We start from the raw sequence: 22,943 nt of genomic DNA, 5'->3' as shown, positions 1-22,943 counted from the left end.
GGCCAATCAGAAATGTTCTTCCCGGAGCGCCTGGGTGGCTCAGTGGGTTAGGCCGCTGCCTTCGGCTCAGGTCATGATCTCGGGGTTCTGGGATCGAGTCCCGCATCGGGCTCTCTGCTCAGCAGGGAGCCTGCTTCCTCCTCTCTCTCTCTGCCTCTCTGCCTACTTGTGATCTCTGTCTGTCAAATAAATAAATAAAATCTTTAAAAAAAAAAAAAAGAAAAGAAATGTTCTTCCCTCCAGCTACAGTGACAGTCTTGAGAATGTGTAATGTGGCCCAGTCAGAGCCATAAGACACAGGAAACTTTCCCCGGGGGCCGTCAGGTTGCAGGAGAGCTTCCTGCTGCCCTCCCTGAAGGCTGAATCCACCCTGAGGTCCACCAGAGCAGGGCACAGACCTGGGCAACCCAATTTGCACCCTACATCAAGCCATACCTGAAACCTCACCCTTTCAGTAACATGAGCCGGTAAGTTCCCTTTTTGCTTAGGCCAGTTTGGAGCACATTTCATTGTCACCTTGCAACCAAAACAATCTTTTTTTTTTTTTTTTTTCCAACCAAAACAATCTTAAGACTCAACTCCACTTCCTGATATCACCCTCCCAAACACCAAATGTCCCAAAGATCTGTTCTCCCCAATATCTGGGTGCTGAGGATGCAGGTGAATTTATTTTCTAATTCCTCTTTCCTCTGGAGATACCATCTTGGCACTTGGTTTATTTTTTCGAAGGCACCTCATCCAAAAGCGGGAAAGTGAACACAGCCAGCATTTCCTAAAACCTGAGCCAACAAGGTCCGGCCCCTTGGGAACTCACCAGGGGATCTCCTTACCATTGTAATCATTTTTGAAAAGGGAATAAACACATGATTTTTTTTTTTTTAATCACAAAAGGCTATAAAATTAAATGTCCCTCTCCAACCCCTGACACTCCGGTTTGCATTCTTCTCCCTCAAGGTGACCCACTGCTGTGGGCTCTTGGGTGTTCCTCCAGGGACACCCACACCAGAGACCAGCCAACTCCGGTGCGTGGGCCAACGCCAGCCCACCACCCATTTTGTACAGTCTGAGACCTAAGAATTTTTTTTTTTAATATATTTTCAAATAGGGGCACCTGGGTGGCTCAGTGGGATAAAGCCTCTGCCTTCGGCTCAGGTCATGATCTCAGGGTCCTGGGATCGAGCCCCACATCGGGCTCTCTGCTCAGCGGAGAGCCTGCTTCCTCCTCTCTCTCTGCCTGCCTCTCTGCCTACTTGTGATCTCTGTCTGTCAAGCAAATAAATAAAATCTTTAAAAAAAATTTTTATATACTATATATATATTATATTATATATATATGATATATATATATTTTTCAAATAGTTGGGGAAGTGAAAAAGACTGTTGGAAAAAACAGGAAAATTATATGAAATAAAGTTTTACTGGAACATCGCCACGCATTTTCCTTGGGGTTTGCATCTGACGGCTTTTGCATCGGCAGTTCCAACAGAGAGCAGGTGGTCCTCAAAGCCTAACACATTTACTATCTGGCCCTTGACAGAAGTTTGCCCGCTCTGCTCGAAACATTAAAAAATAAGTAAATACATAAATGACTAATGCGCTGTAGCGCCGTGCGTACATTCTGCACCTTGCCGTCCCTCACTTGGACCTCGTGGCCCCCTCCGGGCCACTCTGTAATAAATCACCACAATGAAAGACAACAGAGCTACCTCCAGGCTGTTTCTAGAAGCTTGCTCTGACAACATTGCGGCACTGAATATCCTTGAGTGCAAACATCTTTTATCTGTGTGGTTCTACCAAGAGGACACATTCCTACAGACGAAGTTTCTGAGGTCAAAGGCGCATGCAATTTCTATTCAACGTCACCCCCTTCCCGCTGCCCACACCGGTTCCGTGCGCCCCGAGAACACTCGAGAGCGTCTGTTTCCACAAATGCTCCTGCCGCCCGGGGCGCGCTCACGCAGTCTTTGCCAGCCTCGTCGGTGGGGGCAGGTGACCGCACTGGCAACATTCACGCCTGGGGCTGGGGGGCGGGGTGCAGCTTAAGGCTGCGAGGCGTGTTTACTCTTTGTTCTGTCCGTCCAGTGGACTCGGCAGGATGAGCCCACCTCGGATCCAGAGCGCAGGGTCACCGACGAGTAAACAGGTAATACGTATAAGGGCCCCAAGCCCTAAGTGCTAACACAGTGTTCGCAAGAAATTAACCCAACAGGCCTGAGGCCACTCTTTTTAGAAAGGCCTGCCGGCATGGCTGGCCCTCAACCAGTGTCCAGGCCCTGGGGTTTCGAGGGAGCTCCCACCACTCTCTGACTGATGGGGCGGGGGTGGCTCACAGGGTCTGCACCTTGTGTACAATCAGCACGCTTTACGCTGACCACCTGCCTCCCTTCTGGGGATCTGGACTTTGGTACGTGCCAGGCGGAAGGTGCCTCCGTGGCCTCCCCCAATAAAAACCCTGGGCACAGAGTCTCTTGTGGTTTCCGCGGTGACAACCCTTCCTGGGCGCCGTCAGGACTTGTTGCTGGGGGAATTAGGGGTGTCCTGTGCGGTTCCCCTGGGAGAAGACGCTGGAGGCGGGAACCTGGCCTCCACCCCATGCGCTTTCTCCCTCTGCTGTTTTTGGTTCCGCACCCTCTCGCTGTAATAAATCAGAGCCACGGGCGGGACGGTCCGCTGTACCTGAGCCCTCCTGGCGAGTCAGCAAGGGCCAAAGGTCAGTAAATCCAGCTACAACTGTGACTCTCACCGACGGAGCACGGAGGCCCTGGCTGCGAAGAGGCCAGATGAGGACGCGGCCTGGGGGAGCCCCGTGGAGCCCCCCACTAGTACCTCCCTGTGGAGAGTCTAGATTTGTAGACTCAGACAGGAAAGACAAGGACTTTGGCCGGTACCCGCAAACCAGAGACAGGAGGATTCACATGGGTTTAGGGCCCTGTAAACCGCAGGCTGCCCCCCGTCCCCCTCCCTGAGGGATGGCCCGCGCAATGGGGACAGGCAGGGTGAGAAATGGAAACCCCAGAGAGAAGGATGAGGGCCGGGATAAGGGACACGGCCAAGGGGCAAACTTACCAAGACCAGGATGTTGGGCATAACAATATAGTCGCTCTCCAGGCCATGGGACTTGTCAGGTTGGAACTGGAAGCTGCGATACTCAAGGAATGACACCGTGTCATTGCCATTGAAGGTGATGTTGCTCTTGTGCCTGAACTCCCTGCAGGCGGGGAAGACGGTGATTAGCAGATCCCCAGTCGCACGGGGACGCAGCGCCCGCCGGGAGCCCTGGGGCCCTCAGCTGCCTGCCCTCAGCCCACTGCGGGCCTCTGTGAGGTTCATCAGAGCTACCCCACAGAGCACCCAAATCCCGACACACCCCTCCCCCGGGTCAGGGGCCACCGTCCCTCACAGCAGCCTCCCCCATGCATGCGCCTGCTTCTCGGAGGGAGACAGCACAGCACAGTGGTTCAGAACGTGCACTCTGGAGACAGAGGGCCCAGGCTCCCAACTTGTCTCCATCACTTACTACCAGGGCCTCCATTTTCCCATCTATAAAATGGGGGTGGGGGTGATAACAAGCCCCATTCTGTAGGGCTGTGGGGAGCCCTGAGTGGGTCAGCCCATGTCAAGCCACCAAGCAGCGGCCCGCGGCACGGAAGGCACCGCGCAAGTCTCAGCTGCTTTACGCCTCTGCCGTCTTTATTCCTTCTTGTCTGCTATCCATTCTCCACAAAGTAGCCAGAGAATCTTCGAAAAGGAGAAATCAGATCATGTCCTTCTCGCCCCGACAGCCCTCCTCTGCATACAGGATCAAATCGAGTTCCTAAATGTGGCCTCCGAGATCCTCACCACCGACCCGACCAACGCTCAGGCCTCGTCTCCGCCACCTTCCCCCTCACTCATACCATGCCAGCCACTCAGGGCTCCTCCTTCCCAGACGACCAGACTCGGCCTGCCTCAGGGCCTTTGCACCAGCTGCCAGCTCTACCTGGGGGGCCCCCTACATCTTCACACAGTGGCACCTCTCACCACCCACGTTTCGGGGAGTGTCCCGTTGGCAGAGGTCCTCCATGACCCTCCAGTTAGACCAACCCTGCCCACGCCCCTCCCTCCACACTCTCGCTCTCACCACACTTAGGGCCACCTGATGTGTCCATGAGTTTACTCTCTCCCATCGATGTCAACTCTCTGGGGCGGGGGCTTGGGTCTGCCTTTAATAGGGACTGGCACAGTGCCTAGTCCACAGGAGGTGCCCAGTAAACGCTTCCGGAATGAAGAAATAAACATGAACTTTGGCAAGCCAGGGCCAGCTCTGACACAGATGCCTTCCCCGGACGAGCCTGGCAGGGACGGGAGTTCTGTGACAGGGGCCATCCTGAGGGCAAAATGGGCAGGAGCCGGGAATCGGGCCTTATCCCGGAACAGACCTCCCTCATCTCTCGGAAACCTGCCCTGCTCTCCCAAAGACCATGATCCGGCGAAGGGGCCGTGGCAGGTGTGGTAAGAACATGCCAGCAACAGATGTTTACAGGGCACTCACCGCGTGCCAGGCTCTGTGCTCAGGGCTTCCCACTACCTCGTCCAGTCCTCACAACCACCCCATGGTGGAGACTGTCATCCCCAGTTTACAGATGGGGAAACTGAGGCCCGGGGAAGGAACGCCCCTTGCCTGCAACCACAAAGCCACAGTGTTTTGTTTTGTTTTTTAAGATTTTATTTATTTATTTGACAGGGAGAGACAGTGAGAGAAGGAACATGCGCAGGGGGAGTGGGAGAGGGAGAAGCAGGCTTCCCACTGAGCAGGGCGCCCAATGCGGGGCTCGATCCCAGGACCCTGGGATCACGACCAGACCCGAAGGTAGCTGCTTAATGACAGCCACCCGGGTGTCCTCAGAAAGCCACAGTTTAAACCCAAGAGATCGCTTTGCACAGGGCACGGTCTCAACCACGAGAACACGGGATTGGGGAAAGCGGACTGACCCTGAGCAAACCACTCCCCCACTCCGGGGGGCCTCCGTTTCCTCATCTGTAAAATGGGGTCCAAACCCACTAAGACGGCCCACCTGGGACGCCCAGTCCAGCCCCTCCGTCCTCACCTGTACACGTAGGGCCCGCGCTCCCGCACCTGCGGCTTCTCCCCCAGGAGGATGGCTTCGGGGTTGACGATGTCGAAGAAGTAGATGGACAGGTAGAAGGGCACGGGGATCTCCTTCCACATGTTGAAGGACAGGCTACTGGGATCGATGCGCACATTCTGCGGGGGGAAAACCAAAGACGCCCGTGAAGAGAGTGAGTGGGGCCGCCACCAGGGCCCACCCCCACCGCGCAACTAGAATGGCTGCCCAGAGCTGGCCTGCACGGCTCAGTCTCACCAGCATGTCAGGGGATGGTCCCGGGGCGGAGAGAAACCTCTCCACACACGCTGCTCCCCCCGAGGGTCAGTCCACAGGGAACATATCCCTGCTGCTACTTTTGTAAACATGTTCCAGTACTAGTAGCCTGATCAGAGACCAGGAGGTAGCTGGGGCTGGACTCTAGGAATATGGGCTTCATGTGGCCAAATGTATCATTCATTCATTCAACAAACGTTTACTGAGCACCCACCATATATATACCAGGCACTCTTCTAAGGGCTGGGGATAAAACAGTGAACAAGACAGACCCTGTTTCCCAACTCTGCGGGGTCTCCAATCTAGCCAGGGAAAGGTAGGTATTAAACAGGAAGGTACAATGTGTGCTGTGTGAGAGGCAGGGATGGGGAGGGGGACTTGCAACTTCAAACAGAGTAGTCACACGGGGGAAACACAAGCAAAGACAGAACGAACACATACACACACACACACACACACAAATAAAAACAAAAGGCAGTGAGTGGAACATAAGGATTTGGTGGGGGGGGGTAATCCCCCATAGAAGCAAGGCCAGTGCAAAGGCCCTGAGGCAGGGTGGTGCTGAGACAGAGTGGAAGAAAACAGGTCTGCAGCCTGTCTATCAGATACACTGGCCTCTCATCCCTGCCTGGCTCTTCAGCTCTGCAAGTCCCTGTGTCACAAGGAGGTCCCCCCAGGACCACCCAATCTTCCCCCCACCCAACCTGGCCTGGCTGCATCACAGGCACCACAAGGCTCAAAGCCTGGGTGGGGCAGAGTGCCCCAGCCCATCAGATAGACACCCGATACCACAGAGTGAGGTGTACAGGGTAGCTTACATCACCTCCCATGTTCCTTTGAACACGGCCTTCCAGAACAAAGCCAGCCACCTCTACTGTCCCCAAACAGCCAAAACCAAAGGGCAGAGGCTCCGGGGGGAGGCAGAAGATAGGAGTTGCCTGGTCCAGCTCGGCCCCATGTCCCCAGCCAGCAGACTCTGAGAAGGAGTGGATCTGGAGGCTGCTAGACCCCAAAGCCACACGGGCAAGACAATCACCTCTTGAACCTCAGTTTCTCCATCTATACAATGGGCGCCAGTAGCCTCAGCCATTCCTCATTTCACCAACGTGACATTTAAATGAAGAAAAGCTGAACTCATTGCCAAGAATAAAAAAACAGAAGATGTCCCATAAAATCCGGATTCCAGGGTATCATAATAATAACTCATTGATCAACACACCTTCCTACCGGCCATGGAAGCTGCACGATCACTCTTACAACCTGAGCCTCTAACACATGCAAATAAAAGCGACTGATAAATGTGATGTGAACAAAGCAGCTAAGAATCTGTGGGATCACGGTATTGTTTCAATGGCTGCAATTCGTTTTTCGAAATCAAGCACACCCTGGAGCCAATCTAAGACACACCTCAGCTCACCGGCCACACCTTTGCCACACCTGCTGGCACTTCAACCTGCCTGATCTCCCGGAGGAAGGTGACCTCCTGTGTCTCTAAGGGGGAAACCGAGGCGCAGCGCGGCTGGGTGACTTGCCCCCGGCCCCACACAGCAGGTCCAACACCAGGACCCTCCAGGCCCCAAGGGCATAGGCTTGGCACGTGGAATTCAACCTCAGGCGAGAGGCTGCTGGGCAGGAGTGTGGTCGACCCAGGACGGAAATCCTCAAATCTTCCAACAGGTGCACTGGAAGGAGCGACAGAGGGAGGTGGTCCCACCATCTCCACCACCCCCTCCCCACTGAAGACACACAAAGGGCTAGTAACTAGGGGTCGGCCACCTGTCCTGGCTTCCACCAGCGACTGTGCCAGGAGGAAACGCGACTTTCATCCCAGTTCCTTCGTGTGTGTGTGTGTGTGTGTGTGTGTGTGTGTCTGTGTCTCTGAGTGTGTGTGTGTGTGTGTGTGTGTGTGATAAAAACACATAAGGTAAGATCTACCCTCTTAGCAAATATTTAAGCCTCGGATGCAGTCTTGTTAAGTGGCGACACTCTGGGGTTCAGTAGAACTCTGGGCTTACTCGTCTTGCGTAACTAAAACAACCATAGCGATCACTGGGAGAGTTTGGGAGGTGATGGGTATCTTCACACGTAGACTGCAGGGATAGTTCCCAGGGTGCCTCCTTATCCGCAAACTCATCCAGTCGTACACATTAAATATGGAGAGATGATTTTTTTAGGATTTTATTTTTTTAAGATTTTATTTATTATTTATTTGACAGACCAAGATCACAAGTTGACAGAGAGGCAGGCAGAGAGGGAGAGAGGAAGGGAAGCAGATTCCCCGCTGAGCAGAGAGCCCGATGCGGGGCTCGATCCCGGACCCTGAGATCATGACCTGAGCCGCAGACAGAGACTTAACCCACTGAGCCACCCAGGCACCCCTGGACAGTTTTTTAAAATGTCAGTCATACCTCAACTAAGTGGTTTTTAAAAAAGACGATTTCTGGGGTGCCTGGGTGGCTCAGTCAGTTGGGCGTCTGCCTTCAGCTCAGATCATGATCCCAGGGTCCTCGGATCGAGTCCCGAATAGGGCTCCCTGCTTAGTGGGGAGCCTGCTTCTCCCTCTGCCTCTGCCTCTCTGTCTCTCATGAATAAATAAATAAAATCATTTAAAAAAACACACACAAGAGATTCTTTTGAAAACATACACAAGGGCGGGGTGCCTGGGTGGCTCAGTGGGTTAAAGCCTCTGCCTTCAGCTCAGGTCATGATCCCAGGGTCCTGGGATCGAGTCCTTCGTCGGGCTCTCTGCTCAGTGGGGAGCCGGCTTCCCCCTCTCTCTCTGCCTGCCTCTCTGCCTGCTTGTGATCTCTGTCAAACAAATAATAAATAAAATCTTTAAAAAAAAAAAAAAGAAAAAGAAAGAAAGAAAACATACACAAGGGCGCCTGGGTGGTTCAGTGGGTTAAGCCTCTGCCTGGCTCAGGTCATGATCCCAGGGTCCTGGGATCGAGCCCCACATCGGGCTCTCTGCTCAGCAGGGAGCCTGCTTCCCCTTCTCTCTTTGCCTGCTTCTCTGCCTAATTGTGATTTCTCTGTGCGTCAAATAAATAAATAAAAATCTTTTAAAAAATACACAAATGTTTAAAATAAACAAACAAATAAATATAGATAGATTCTTACTTATTTAACAGAAAGGGAGCACAAGCAGGGGGAGTGGGAGAGGAAAAAGTGGGTTCCCCACTGAGCAGAGAGCCCGATGCAGGGCTGGATCCCAGGACCCTGGGATCACGACCTGAGCCGAAGGCAGACGCTGAACGACTGAGCCATCCAGGTGCCCCAAGCGTCCAACTCTTGATTTCAGCTCAGTTGTGATCTTAGGGTCCTGAGAGGGGGCCCTGCATCGGGCTCTGTGCTCAGTGGGGAGCGTACTTAGGATTCTCTCTCCCTCTCCCCATCCCATGTGTCCACTCGCTCTCACTCTCTCAACGTATAAATAAAATAAAATAAAATAAAACAAAACAGAACAGCTTCCAGTTCCTGCCTCGCTCCTCAGCCCTGTTTCTCAGCTGGACCCAGAGACGTCTTCAGAACTCCGGAATCCCTCCTCCCCTCTCCGGCTCACTCCGCTTTGGGGACAAATCACGGCCAGACAAATGTGTCACCGAATAAAGCCATGTGTCCCTCTCAGTCTCCAACAGAAGGGGCTTCCAGGATCGGGGGGGGGGGGGGTCCACCCCCTTCACTGGGCACGCGCTCACAGGGAGTAAGTACTCCACGACCCAGCTCTGCCCTCTGGCTGGGTGACCGTGGATAAGTCACCGCTCCTCGGTGAGCCTCAGTCTTCTCATCCACAAAACGAGCACGGCAGAGCCCGCGTGAGGCTGAAATGAGTTTGTTCCGGGGAAGCGCTTAGAACAGGGTATGGCAGAGCCCCGGGAGTCTGGACGGTCAGCCAGGGAGTCGCCTGGCTTAAAGTGACCGGCTCGTCTTCCTCCCCGTCCCGGTCAGTGCCCCACCCCCACCCGCAGGTGGGAACAGACTTTGCACTGATTTTGATCTGCGTCTGAGGAGAGGCGGCCGGGAGCAGCTGATGAGATAGCACCGCCCGCCAGGCTCCGCGGCCTTTCACCGGATGTGGCTGACTTTTGACCCCCACCCCCTCCCCCAAGGTCAAAGACCGTGGCCCAGAACACAAAGACTGGACGAGACGGCCAGCGTGAGCCCTCGCAGGACGCCACTGCCTCTGCTCCCACCGGACCCTCTGAGCCTGTTCCTGGACAGTCAGCAGGGCTGCCTGGAGGAGGGCGCGTGGGAGCCGAGCGCCGGAGAAGGGAGTTGGACTTGGCCTAAATGCCCAACAATAACAAATACGGTCTCAAAACATGTTTTAAAAGAACTTCAGTGTCCCTCGACAGAGAAATAAACCGCCACATAAAGAAACAATGGGGGGCAGTGCTCGATCACAAACGGAACCGGCCGCTGGTCAGTCTACCCCCCGCATGAGCCTCCAGGGCACATGCTAAGTAACCAAAGCCCCACGCAAAGCAAACAGCGACACACGGCCTGAGTCCAGCCGCAGGACAGCTGGAAAAAGGAAAACCACAGGGACAGAAACCAGATCAGTGGTGGCCACAGGGCTCGGGTGGAGGTAGGCGACCGACTGCAAAACGGCATCAAGAGACTATGTGGGGGGCGCCTAGGTGGCCCAGTCGTTAGGCGTCTGCCTTCGGCTCAGGTCACGATCCCAGCGTCCCGAGATCGAGCCCGGCATTGGCTCCCTGCTCAGCGGGAAGCCTGCTTAAAAAGGAGGAACGTTCTCGATGAACCGTGAAAACATGATGTTACAATTTCTTGACGGTTTAATGATGTACGATTCATATACCATACAATTCCCCCACTTCCTAGGGTCTAATTCAAGGGTGTGGATGTGCGTGCAGACGTGTGCAAACACCACCACGGTCAAAGCCTGGAACACACTCATCACCCCAAAACCAGACCCCCTGCCCACTAGCAGTCACGTCGCTCCCCTAGCCCCTGGTACACGCCCGCATCTACTATCTGCCTCCACGGATTTGCCTTTTTTCCAATACATATCCGATATGATGCTACGGATGTCTCGAAGCATCCAATACGAGTCGTCCAAGTCGTCCGTTTGCATCTGTATCACCCAATTTCTTCTTTTTTTTTTTTTAAAGATTTTTTTTTATTTATTTATCAGAGAGAGAGAGGGGGAGAGAGTGAGCACAGGCAGACAGAGTGGCAGGCAGAGGCAGAGGGAGAAGCAGGCTCCCCGCTGAGCAAGGAGCCCGATGTGGGACTCGATCCCAGGATGCTGGGATCATGACCTGAGCCAAAGGCAGCTGCTTAACCAACTGAGCCACCCAGGCGTCCCTGTATCACCCAATTTCTTAAAACAGGCAGAGGTGCAAGAGAGACCCCACGGGGCTTCCCTCCCCGGCCATGATGCTTCCAAACTGCGTCCACAACACGCCCGCTTTTCAACTTTTATCAAATGCCTCCACCTCCCTTGCACAACCAAAAATCAAGAGACAGAACGTTTTCATCACACCTGTTAAAAGGCGTGTGTGTGAGCACAGGTGTGTGATCCGAGGACGTGACTCAGTCTTCATGGGGAAGGCAGGTCCGCGCCGCACACGGATGAAGCCGGAGGACAGTCCGCCGAGGGACAGGAGCCAGTCACAGGACAGAAACTGTGAGTCCGCGGACACGAGGTCCAGAGAGACGCGGAATTCCCCTCCCGGCAGCAAGATGCGGGCCCCCGCCCACCCGCACCATGCCGCAGCACGCTGGGAGCTGGGCTTCTGCACACACCCCTGCAGGCAGAAGAAACAAACCTGACCTGCTGGGGAAAGTCTCAAAGACATGAGTGAAAATAGACAAGCTGCAGAAAGACGCTGCCGGTCAGGCGTCTTTATAGGAATTTGTCAAACATACAAACTAATGTGCAACCTTTGATGTCTTGAAAATAAAATGAACACAAAAGCTGCCATCTTAATACTGGCCTGGTCTGGCCCCTGTGGCCTCTCTGGGCCTTGCCTCTGGCCCCATCCCTGTCATTCACTCAGCCCAGTGACTTATGCCCTGCTGTCCTGTGTATATGCAAACTCCTGCCCCAGGGCCTTTGCACTTTCTGCCTCTAATGTTCTTCCCAAGGCGGCCACATAGGCAAATCTTTCATCTGATCCACCCGAAAACTCCCTTTCACCTGCTGTGTTTCTCATGGTCCTTGTCACCTATAATTACATCTACTGTCCTCTGTCTCCCTGCTGGGACAGAGTCTCACAAGCACGGCACCTTCACCGGCTTTGCTCATTGATTCACTGCTTGGTACTCAGCAGACACTCCGCACGTTTTTGCGGAGCCGACAAGCAGTGTGAACTCTGGGACAACTAATACCGACTTGGAAATGGCTGGAGAATGATTATTGGCTTCCTCCTTTGAATATGTTTTAAATAGTTCCTCCTTGAGAGAGTTTGTTTTCTTTTGTTTTGTTTTGTTTTTTAAATACATAGAAAGCATGGCCTATTTGGGGCCCAGCTTGGGCTGGAACAGCAGTTCAGGGGACACGGGACTGCAAATGACAATGTCACATACATTACATTTTAGCTATCAGTCTATGTTTCAATTAAGTCAATCTATAAAATTACAAATGTGGTGAAATTCTCTGGCTTCGCGAGCTGCAACCTCGCAGGCCAGGCTCCCCTCCATCCAGGGGTGGGCTCCGCAGGGTCCTCCATCTGCCCGCGTCTCCTCCCAGGCTGGGCAAGGGGGAGACCCAGACACTGCCCGGGGGGGGGGGGGGGGGACAGAACAGCAGTCCCAATGTGGAGATGGGGAGCTGTGGGTCAGCCCTGCCCTTCACAGAGAGGCCTCGGGGGGATCCTGGGTCAGCCCTGCCCTTCACAGAGAGGCCCAGGGAAGGCAGGAAGAGGCCCGGGATTCAGGCGCCTGCTGCTCCGGGGAACTAAGCCCTCCGGGCTGGCCTCCAGCACGTGGCTGGGATAAGCCGTGAGCAGGGAGCAGGCAGAGGCTGAGAGGAGCCTCGTGACTCCCCGAGCCTTCACTGTCCCTTGCCCCCCCCCCCCGTGGCGAAAGCATGTGACCTCATTCAGAGACCAGAAAAGCATTACCCACCAGATCCCAAGAGCCAGGAAGTCCGAGCCCCCGGCGAACACCACACTCGGGAACCCTCACCCAGCATACCTCGCTGGCCAGGAGGACTCCACGTCCCCCCGGGGCTGCTCTAACAAAGACACACCTGGGGCTGGGGTGAGCGAGGGCTCCTTATCTTAATTTCATCAGCAAAAACTCTATTTTCAAATAAGGTTACATTCACGGGCACCAGGAGTTAGAACTCGGGACACATCTTTTTTGCGGGGCGGGGAGGGTGGTTTGTGGGCACTTCTGAGTCCAATACAGGAGCTAAGGCCAAGGCAAAGCTAAGCGACCAGAGTGTCACTTAAACCCACACCCAGCCGGCTTGGCATCTTTGCCCAAAGCTCCCAGGGTCGATCCGCACCCCCCTGATGCCAGGGGGAATGGGGAAGGATTGGGCAGGAAGCTCCCGCCCCACCTCTGTGCTCCTCTGCATGCCCACGGACCCCCACGAGGCCCTCCAGTTCGCTGCCAGGCGGGAAGATCGGGATGACCTCCGGACCCCAGACAATCGTGGAAAGACGCACCACGCACCCCAGCCATTCCCCGGTACCCCCCAAAGACCTACTGGGCATGTGCCGGGGACCCAGCGGCCTTGTGAGCACAGGCGATGGCCCAGAGAAAAAACCAGCAAGGACCCTGATCAGCAGACCCCCGTGGGGCGGAACGTCCGGCCCTGAAGCAGACTGGGAAGAAATAGAGCCAGGTGGAGCGGGACGGGGCCTGTCGGTCCAAAAGAGCAATCCAGGAGGGCCTCTCAAAGGAGGCGGCATTCCAACTGGGGCAGAAGGAGAAGTTGCAGTCTCCAGAAGCAACTGCCATGTTAAGGAAAAAAAAAATTTTCAGCTATTCTGGACGGGTGTGCCATTTCCAGGAGTGGGATCTCTTATTTTTCATTTAATTAACACACACGTGGGCGGGCTTTTCTCTGTTCAAGAAGCTCAATATAGAAATCCCCACGGCGCACAGCCCGGGTGACCCAGAAATGCCCCGTCCGCAGAAGGGGCTGGTGGTGTGCCGGGAGCGCCCGGCGGGATGTCGGCGTGGATCTTCCCGTCTAGTCCAGCAGCCTCTGGCTGCGGCCCGGACCTGAACGCCCGACACGGGGCCAGTCCCGCAGAACTGGGCCCAGGCGTCAGCGACAAGCCAGCTTTGTCCAAAAAAAAAAAAAAAAAAAAAAAGCAAAAGAATATACATTTATCTCATCAATGATTGGTTTTATTTTGATCCACAGGCTGAGTGGGTATCTTGGACATCTGGCGTAAATAACACTAACTTCACCTGTTTCTTCCTCCTTTTTTTATGTGGCTCTTTTTAAATGAGGCCCCTAGAAAATTTCAGATCACACACCGCGGAAAATGCTCCGCGTTTGCAGTATCTTCTTAGAAGCGGCACCGGGGTGGCCAGACCCAACTGGGCCCACCCCCACCTTCCCAGCTGTGAGGCCTCCAGGAACACCTCAGGGCCTCAGCTTTCTCTCTATAAAATGGGCATAAGAACAGACCCCACTTGGCAGAGCCATGGATGGGATTTACGGTCCGTACATAGCAAGTGCATGCAGTAGATGCTCAATATGAGGCAGCCGCGATGATCACTGGGCTTCCGTCCACCTTCAAGTATGAATTCCTGTGCTCGGCATTCAAGGCGCCACCTCGTTCTCTCACCCAAATCCACTCTGGAAAGGCGGCTCAGCTCACGGCCTCCCACAGTCCCTGCCCCCATGCCTACGATGCCCCCAACACCCAAGTCCAAAATCCCACTCAGCCTGCGTTGGTGGTATAGTGGTGAGCATAGCTGCCTTCCAAAATCCCACTCAGCAGGTGCCACCTCCTCCATGAAGTCCTCCAAAACTGCCTGAAACAGGCCTGCCTGGTCTAATTATGACTGTGCACTCATCCCATTCACAATCACCCACCCTGTGCTGGATGCGGTGGTAGGAATTTAAAGACACAGAGAGAAACAACACGGGACTCTGCCCTGAGAAGCTGGGGGACACGCGGGGCGCCGGCGAGTCCTATCAACCGTTTGGATCTATGTTGCTCGGATAACAACACACTTCTGCCGACTTCGCCTCACTGAATTTGCTAAGGCTCATTTCACAGATACAGACGTTGAGGTTTGAAGGCCAAATGCCTCCCCGAGGTCACAGGGAGAGGGAGAGACCAACTTGCCGGTTCTGCACCCACACACGGGCCGCGGCCTCACACTGCTCCCGGGGCTCAGGGAAGCTTCACAGAACAATCATTAACTTGACCTGACCACAGAATTGCAAAACCTAATCCCTCCCCTGGTGATAAGAAGAAACAGGCTCCAGAGGAAACACACCTCCGAGCTGGGAGCCAGGAGGCCAGTTGGCACACCTGGCCCAGTTTGGAGACGGGACCAGCACCCCGCCCGCCCCGGATTACCTCCTGCATCCCTGGGCTTGGAGGCGCGCCCTGCCCCAGGCTGCCCTGGAGCTCAGGGAGGACCGCAGCACGGGCTGAGTCAGTCTGGAACCTGGGAACACCACACCCTTGGCTACTGTTCCAACCTCTTGGATTTTAAAGGGAAGACAAATAAAAGAAAAGCTTTTTATAGGAAACCCGAGTGGTTTGCTAAGACAATGGGGTGAGTTTCTGCAGCGAGGAAGTTGAGCCATCCCTGACTCCTCAACTTCCCTCCCACTTAATACCCTTCCGTCTTGGCTGCTCTCTCTCCGAGACGCACCTGAAGTCCATCCACTTCTCTCCAACACCACCCGGCACCCAGCACTGCTTGCTTGGACCAATGTGCTAACTTCGCCACTGGTTCTCCAGCTTCTCACCTTGCCCCTGGTCTGCTCTCCCCATGGGATCAAAGTTATACTTTTAAAAGATAAGTCAGCTCATGTCACTCCCCTGCTCAAACACCTCCCATGGCTCCCTATCTACCTCAGAATAAAATCCAAGTCCTTGACAGGGATTTACAAGGCTCTCTAACCATTGCAATCACTCCTCCCTTTATCAACCACCTCGCTCACTCTGCTCCAGCCACACCACACTCGTCGCTGGGGAGCCCAACAGGCAAGCTTCTGCCACAGGGCCTTTGCACTGACTGCTTGTGCCTCTGGGGCAATCTTCCCTCCCACAACTTCACTGGTGACCCCGTCGCTTCTTAGCTCTAAATCTATCTTCTCAATGAGACCTTCCCTGAATATTCTTCATCCCCTCAACAATATTTACTGAGTTCCCACTACCTGTCAGGCTCTGTTCTAAGTCTGCAGACTACAGCAGTGAATGAAAAGGAAAAGAAGACCACCCTTTCTACAACAGCCCTTCCGCAGTTACAGTCTATCCACCGCCCTGTTTTATCCTCCTGGCATTATCGATGTTCGGAATTCCTATATATTTGTTGACAAGTCCCCCTGCCTGCTGCCTAGACTGCAGTCATGATAGACAGAGCTGGAGCAACCACATTGGATCATGAGGCAGCCTTGAGAACAGAAACCACAAAAAAAGGACGGTGGAGTGGAAAGATAGGAGACTAGGATCCCCTGATTTCGTGGAGCCACCGCACCCATCCTGGGCAGCCTAGTCATCAGAGAAGTGTCCAGCCTACACGAGAATAGCTAACACGAGAAAGATTGACGACAGCATCGCTGGCCTGGAATGGAGCAACTAGAATGCTTGCACACTGTATTGTGCAAGCGTAAGAGGTATAGTCACTGGAAGACGTTGGCATTATCTGCGAAAGTGGAACAGACTTCTGCCCCACAAGAGAGAGCAGGCCACCTCCTAGGGCCTCCCCCAGAGGAATGAAAACAAAGGTCCCTCCACGTACAAATGCTATGTCCATCAGGGCCCACAGCAGCCCCAAACTGGAAACACAGATGTCCACATAAAAGGGAAGGGATGAAAAGGGTGACATGCACGCCACAGGATGGCACCCAGCAGGGAAAAGGAGTGGACCCCGCATGCCCACAATGACACAGGTGAACCAAGCACAGAACCAACAAAGGTGGCACCGAGGAGAACGGGCAGCAGGAGTCTGTTCTTGCGACGATCCGGCCAGCGGGTAAAGCCGATCTCTGGTGACAGAGGTGGGGGACAGTGGTACCCCAGGGTTGGCACCGACAGCGCGGGTGGAGGACAACCATCTGCAGGTGATCCAGAAGAGCTCGGCAAACCTCTGTGAAAATTCACCGACATCTACACCGATACCGTGTACTTCCCCGTACGGATGTTAAATTCTGATCTTTGAAAAGAAAAAATGTAAAACAAAAACGTGGCAAGCCCTTGGAGGAGAGCACTTGGAAGGTCGTAAGCAAAGCCTCAGCCCACAGAGGCCCAGTAAGATGCTGGCGTCCCACCAGATCGGAGTTCCGGGAGACCAGCGAGGAGGCTGTTGGGGACACAGGAGGAAGAGGGGAGGCGTGGAGCCAGCCCTACAAGCAGAGGGGCCCCGACCCGACAGCCACACCTGCCTCCCTGCATTCTCCTCACCCTGCCCTTCGACACCTCCCAGCAGGAGCCCGGCAGAACTTCCCGGGCCCCCGTTTCTCATCTGTGCAAAAGGGACTAGACACAGGACCTACGCCAACAGTGACACCATGCTGACGTAATATGGTGAGAGGCGTACGCTGACTCTGCGTCTTCCTCCCCAAAACCCAGAACTCCAGTCTAATCCCAAGAAAAACATCAGATAAATCCCGACAGAGGGACATCCTACAAAATCACTAACTATCCAGGTCACCAAAAACCAGGACAGTCTGAGAAACCATCACAGCCCAGAGGAGCCCAAGGGGACACTGTGACCAGATGTGACGTGGTCTCCTGGGTGGACTTCTGGAGCAGAAAAAGGTTAGGAAGGAAAACCTAAGGAAAGCCGAACGGAGTGTGGACCGTAGTAAGCACTGTGAGTGGGGGACACAGGGCTTGCAGAACGTGGGAACTCTGTATTCTCTTCCCAGTTTTCCAAGACGTCTGAAACTGTTGTAAAATAGAAAGTTATTTCACAGCAAGTCAGACCCCCTCACAAGCCTGCTGGTCAGCTTGTATCAGAGTTCGAGGCAAAAGTAAAACTGTGGGCCCCCATATGTCTTTCCCAAACGTTAAAGTCGTTGAAAACAATACCGAAATGCTTACAATAATAAATATATTAAAGCCCACAGTATTATTTTAAGTTTAAATATTTTGCTTAACCCCAAACCAGAATTCATTCGTCATTTTATTTCTCCGGCATTAGTGGAAGCAGACTCACTGGTTCCGTTTCCTGGTGCTGCTTTGACAAGTTGTTTTTGACAACTTGCTTTTTGTCAAAAACGTACACGTCTACAACGTCACAAATTTAGCCTCTTACAATTTGAAGGTCAGAAATCCAAAGTGGGTCTCACCCCAAAACAGAGCTAAAATCAAGGGGTCAGCAGGGCTGGTTGTTTCTGGAGGCTCTCCGAGAGAATCCACTTCCCTGCCTGTTCCAGCTTCCAGAAGCCACTGTGCTCCTTGGCTCCTGGTCGGTCCCTCCAAACCCTGCCCTCATCATCACATCCTCTCTGACGCCCCTCCCTCTCTCTTCTAAGGACCCTTGTGACAATAAAAGAACAAAGTCCTCCCATTGTATCCTCCCTCTTTCTGGCTTTGAATGATATATGGGACAGTGTAATGTCTGGTGCTGTGGCAGCCATCTTGAGACCATGAGGACAATGCTAAGTCACATGTCCACCCAGAAAACCCAAGATCACCTTCCACCTGGAGACTTGTGAGTTCATCGCATCTGCCAGGTTCCCTTTGCCACATGAGCTAATAGGTTCACAGATTCCAGGATAGGACGTAGACTCTGGGGCACAAGTATCCTGCTTCCCACACCCCACTCAGAGATATGTGGCCTCCTCCCACACAGCCCCTCCACACCTGGCAACACCCTTGTGCCAGGGCAGAATGACATTTGCGGCCCAGGTGCCTCTTCCTTTCTGGAACATTCTTGCCTGCGGCCAGAGGACCAGACCCCGGCCGGACAAGGTGGACCAGATCCCACTGTGACAGAGGCATGCCACCTGGCATGCTGGGTCCACATCCCCTCCAGCCCCCTCCCCATAGGACACCACACCCCCCACCCCACACTTGACTTGCAGCCTGACTGCCTTAAAAGAAACCCAGGGCAGGACACACTCTGGGTGGCTTCTTTTAAGCTGTGCAGTGGGGGGCCTTTGTTCTCACAAAGGAGTCTAGACAACAAGCGCTTTCCGCCGCTGCCCCCTCCTGACTTCAGCGACCACAAGGACAGCCTTGCTTGACCACAAGGACAGCCTTGCTTGATGGTGACACAAGGGTGTCAGAACCTCGGTTGTGACAGGGGGCTCCTCGGCCCCCTGATATTCCTGGCTAGGGGTGTGACTGGCTGAGATCTCTCTGACAGACAGAGATCACAAGTAGGCAGAGAGGCAGGCAGAGAGAGAGGAGGAAGCAGGCTCCCTGCTGAGCAGAGAGCCCAATGTGGTGCCCCATCCCAGGGCCCTGGGATCATGACTCGAGCCGAAGGCAGAAGCCCTAACCCACTGAGCCACCCAGGCACCCCCCATCTTCACTGATTTTAAGGGCACACTTCAGTGGCATCAAGCAAATCCACGGTGTTGTGCAACCCGGGTCACCATCCATCTCTGGAACTTTCTCACCTACCCAAACTGTCCCCAGGAAACACCAGCACCCAGGCCCCTGGTGCCCCCATCCCCCATCCTGTCTCTGTCCCTGGGACCCCTCTGGCTGCCCTGTGTGAGCGGACTCCTGCGGTGTGGGTCCTCTTACGGCCAGATGCTCTCATCACTAAACACCAGGTCTCCCGAGCTTATCCATAGGAGGGGAGTGGGGGGGGGGGCAGGGGCAGGACGGCCTTGTTTCGAAGCTGAGTCACATTCCAGCAGCTGGAGGGACCTCACATTGACCACACCTCTGTCTGTGGGCACCTGGGCTGCTGGGGTCACGCGGCCACAAACACGGGTGCGCAAATAACCTGCCCGCGTCCTCGCTTTCCATTCTTTGGGGCCACATGCCCAGCAGGAGAATGGCTGCGTCATATGGTAATTCTGTGTTTAACTTTTCCGGGAACCCAAGCCCGGGTTTCCACAGAAGCCTCGCCGTGCCGCAACCTCACCGACAGGGCACAAGGGCACCTGTTTCTCCACACCGTCGCCAACCCTGGCGATCTTCCCGGTTTTTTGGTACCAGCCGTCCTCGTGGGTGTGCGGTGGAATCGCTGTGGTTTTCGTTGACATTCGTTCGTGCATCTTTTCCGGAGAAATCTCTCATAAGTCCTTGCCCTGTTTGTTTGTTTTTGCTGCTGAGCTGTCCCACCAGGAATGTAAGGCCGCACTGTCCATCTGCTCTTGATCGTTCCCCACGCCCCCCAAACAGAAGCGTGAGAGCCCTCCCTGATCTCCTTCCCTCCCACCCCAAGAACAGTCTATTGGACAACCCAGTGGCTCTGTGAAGCGGCTCTTCTTTCCGCAGAAGAAATCTGAAATCTGTTCCTGTCTTCCAAGGGCGTCCCAAACGAACTGAAACCGAATCTAAACCCCTCACCATGTCCTACAAGGCCCCAGCCTGCCTCTCCCCGGCTCCAGCCCCACTGGCCCATTTCCTCTTCCGTCACTACATAAGCAACTTCCCACCTCTGGGCCTTTGCACGTGCTGCGCCCTCTCCCCAACAAGCTGCTCCCATGCCTGACTCCTCCTCGAAAAGGCCCGCCCAACCACCCCACCAGAGCCTGAGGTCAACTCACCAGCCTTGCCCCTTTCGGACGGCCTTGGTGAGCGTCTCTGTTTGCTTGTGCACGGGCCGTGGCTCCTGCTGCGATGTCGGTAGCTGAGACCGGGGCCCGGTCAGCTCCATCCACAACGGCAGCCCCCGCACTGCCAGGACCCGGCACAATAAGGTACTCAGCGAACATGTGCCAAAGGAACGAGCAACCTTTCCGATCACTCAGGACCCAGCACCCCTCCTTCTCACAGCAGGTGCCCCCACCACTCCCACCCCAACAGTATCACTCCTTCGGCTGATTCACAAACAGGGCTGCCCAGAGCCCATTCTCCACCGGCCTGTCCCATCCGTCCACGGGGACTGAAATCCCCTGAGCCCTTCGGTGCGGCTAACGAGGCAGCTGGTGAAGAATGCAAAGCTCCCCTGGCTAGAGGAGGGGCACCCCCTGCTAGTGCGGCTCCCTGTCCACGCGGCAGAGACATGGAGCCCGCCCTGCTTCCCCGAGACGGGTCAGCCAGAGGACAGGTGTGAGATCTCCCGAAAAGTCACAGATGCTGCAGAAACGCAAGGCTGCTTGTTATTACGTGCAAAACCATGAAGAGGACTCGAGAAGCCCCTCCCGACACTGTCCTCCAGGGCTGAAGGCTATCTGGAGCCTCAGCTGGACTCTGTCCCAGCCCTGACCTTCCTTCCCTCCTCGCCAAGGACACAGGTGGCCACGAATGCTGACAGTTCCCCCGCACTTACTCAGCTCCCAGCCACAAGGGAGCCCGGAGTCAGCAACGTCAGTGCTCGCGTCTTATGGAAGAGGATGGTGAGAGCCAGGCTGCCCGCCAAGGACAGCCTCCCCGCCCCCTGCCCCCACCACAGCCCCTCTGCTGCCCCTCCCCGGGCCACGCGAGTCTGCCACCCTCCTGTTCCAGGTGTTCGGGACATGCCCTGCCTCGCCGTCCCCACCACCACCGACCCCAGGCTCTCCCCGGGAGCAAGCAGCACCCAAAGCACTGTGCTCATCCAGTCCTCAGCCGTGGGGACGCCCACAGCACCCCACCTGACAGACGGGGACACTAAGGCAGGATGCTTGCCCTGTGCTTAAGGCTTTCAGCACGGTCAGAACCCCCAGGGGCTTCGGATGGCCCTGCTTTCCTCTGGGAACTCTTCCATCCCCAGGACCCTGGACAGCCTCCATGAACAAACTCTGAATTTACTCCAGAAAGAGACTGGAAATCGATGGCACAGCCGAACACGCACGGGGCAGGGTCTGCTCACGCCCCATTCACCAATCCGTGTGTCCCTTGGAGCAGCATCTGCGTGGCCCAGGCTAGGACTGTCCCCGCTTTACAAATGAGGAAGCCAAGGCCTCGACAGGCGTCACTTGCCCTCGGTCACACAGCTGGAGGGCACTGTCCCACCGAGACAAGCAGACATCAGCTCACCAAGGAACACCCCCAATGAACTGTCTTGAACACCTAGAAATCTAGATTTCTGTGCAAATCCGCCCACCTTTAAATGCTGGCTGCCAAGTTACTTAAGTAAAATGTTTAATCGCAGTGTGGGCCACACAAAACACCCCTCCAACCAAGTCTGGGCTACCTCCCTGGGAACAAAGTGGGAGAGCGCAGGCGATGGTCCAGGCTCGCCTTCCGCCGCCAGCTGTGTGACCTCTGGCAGTCTCTCTGCCTCTCGGAGCCTCTGTGCCTCCACTTGGACCAGTTAAGGATCTTAAAATGAGATTATCCTAGATCACGTGGGGAGGCCCCAAATCCAAAGACAAGTGTCCTTAGAACAGAAGAGAAGATTCAAAGAAGGGCCGTGTGCAAAGGAAGGCAAACATCGGAGGGATGTGGCCTTCAGCCAAGGGCCACCTGAAGCCACCAGAAGTTCAAGACAGGCTCCTCCCCCAGAATCTCTGCAGGGAGCATGGTCTCCGTCAACACCTTGATTCCAGATGTGGGGCCTCCAGAGCCGCGAGAGGATGCATTTCTCTTGCTTTAAACCACCAAGTCTGTGATCGTTTGCTACGGCAGCTCCAGGCACCCAACATGTTCCCCGAGAAAGTTCTGGAAGACACACAGGCATTTCCAGCAAGTAGCCTTTTCTAAGATGGATCCCAACCTGTGACTTCCTGGGTCACGTCTGCGAGGTTCTGGCAGGAACTAGGAAGCCACAGCTCTGCCTTCACTATGCTGTTTCCCAAGCCCAGGGGCTGGAGGGAGGGCCTGCGGCCGGGCCCTTACGAGGTGATGTAACCGCCAAGGCAAGGATCTCCAAGATCCACCCCCAGGTACCAAACCCAAGGTGGAAAAAGGCACGCGGGCATGCGCAGTGTGTGCCTGGGAAGGAAGGATGTACCAGTCCCCGTGGACACACACGGTGTTTCTCAGGAAGGAGCTAGTAAACTAAGTAAACTAGTCAACCAGTAAACCAAGTTACCAAGCAGCCCCCTGGAGTAAGGACCCACCGTCAGGGCAGGGAGAGGTGACTTTTCAGCCTGGGCGATTTTCTGAGCTTGGACTAGTTTTTCACATGCTTTCAATTTTTAAAAACCATGCCCCTGTTTTTCTTTCTTTATCTCATTTCTGATGTCAGCAGGGGCTTTCTGGGCACAAGCCGGCCCTGGGAGCACATTTAGTCCCCCTGTCATGAGAAACAGGACCGGCTGAGGCCGTGGGAGCTGAGAATATCTATACAGGTCCAGAGGGGCTGCCAGAAGAAAACCGAGTTCCCAGAGAA

At 54.7% G+C, this 22,943-nt stretch overlaps 1 protein-coding gene across 3 annotated transcripts in view; it reads right to left on the bottom strand.

Moving 5' to 3' along the window:
• Positions 1–22,943, bottom strand: part of SCARB1 (scavenger receptor class B member 1) — a 71,413-nt gene that overhangs the window by 28,286 nt on the left and 20,184 nt on the right. For all 3 annotated transcript variants that reach the window (XM_045073749.1, XM_004753079.3, XM_004753077.2), the window contains exons 2-3: positions 5,088–5,245; positions 3,067–3,208 (exon numbers count right to left, since the gene is read on the bottom strand). In XM_045073749.1, the coding sequence (XP_044929684.1) occupies positions 3,067–3,208; positions 5,088–5,245 (300 nt within the window). The remainder of the gene's footprint in view (positions 1–3,066; positions 3,209–5,087; positions 5,246–22,943) is intronic.

The sequence above is a fragment of the Mustela putorius genome, unplaced genomic scaffold (genome assembly GCF_011764305.1).
Source record: "Mustela putorius furo isolate JIRA1106 unplaced genomic scaffold, ASM1176430v1.1 tig00537248_pilon_pilon_pilon, whole genome shotgun sequence".
Classification (NCBI taxonomy): Eukaryota; Metazoa; Chordata; class Mammalia; order Carnivora; family Mustelidae; genus Mustela; species Mustela putorius.
This window is presented reverse-complemented; position numbering and strand designations above follow the sequence as displayed.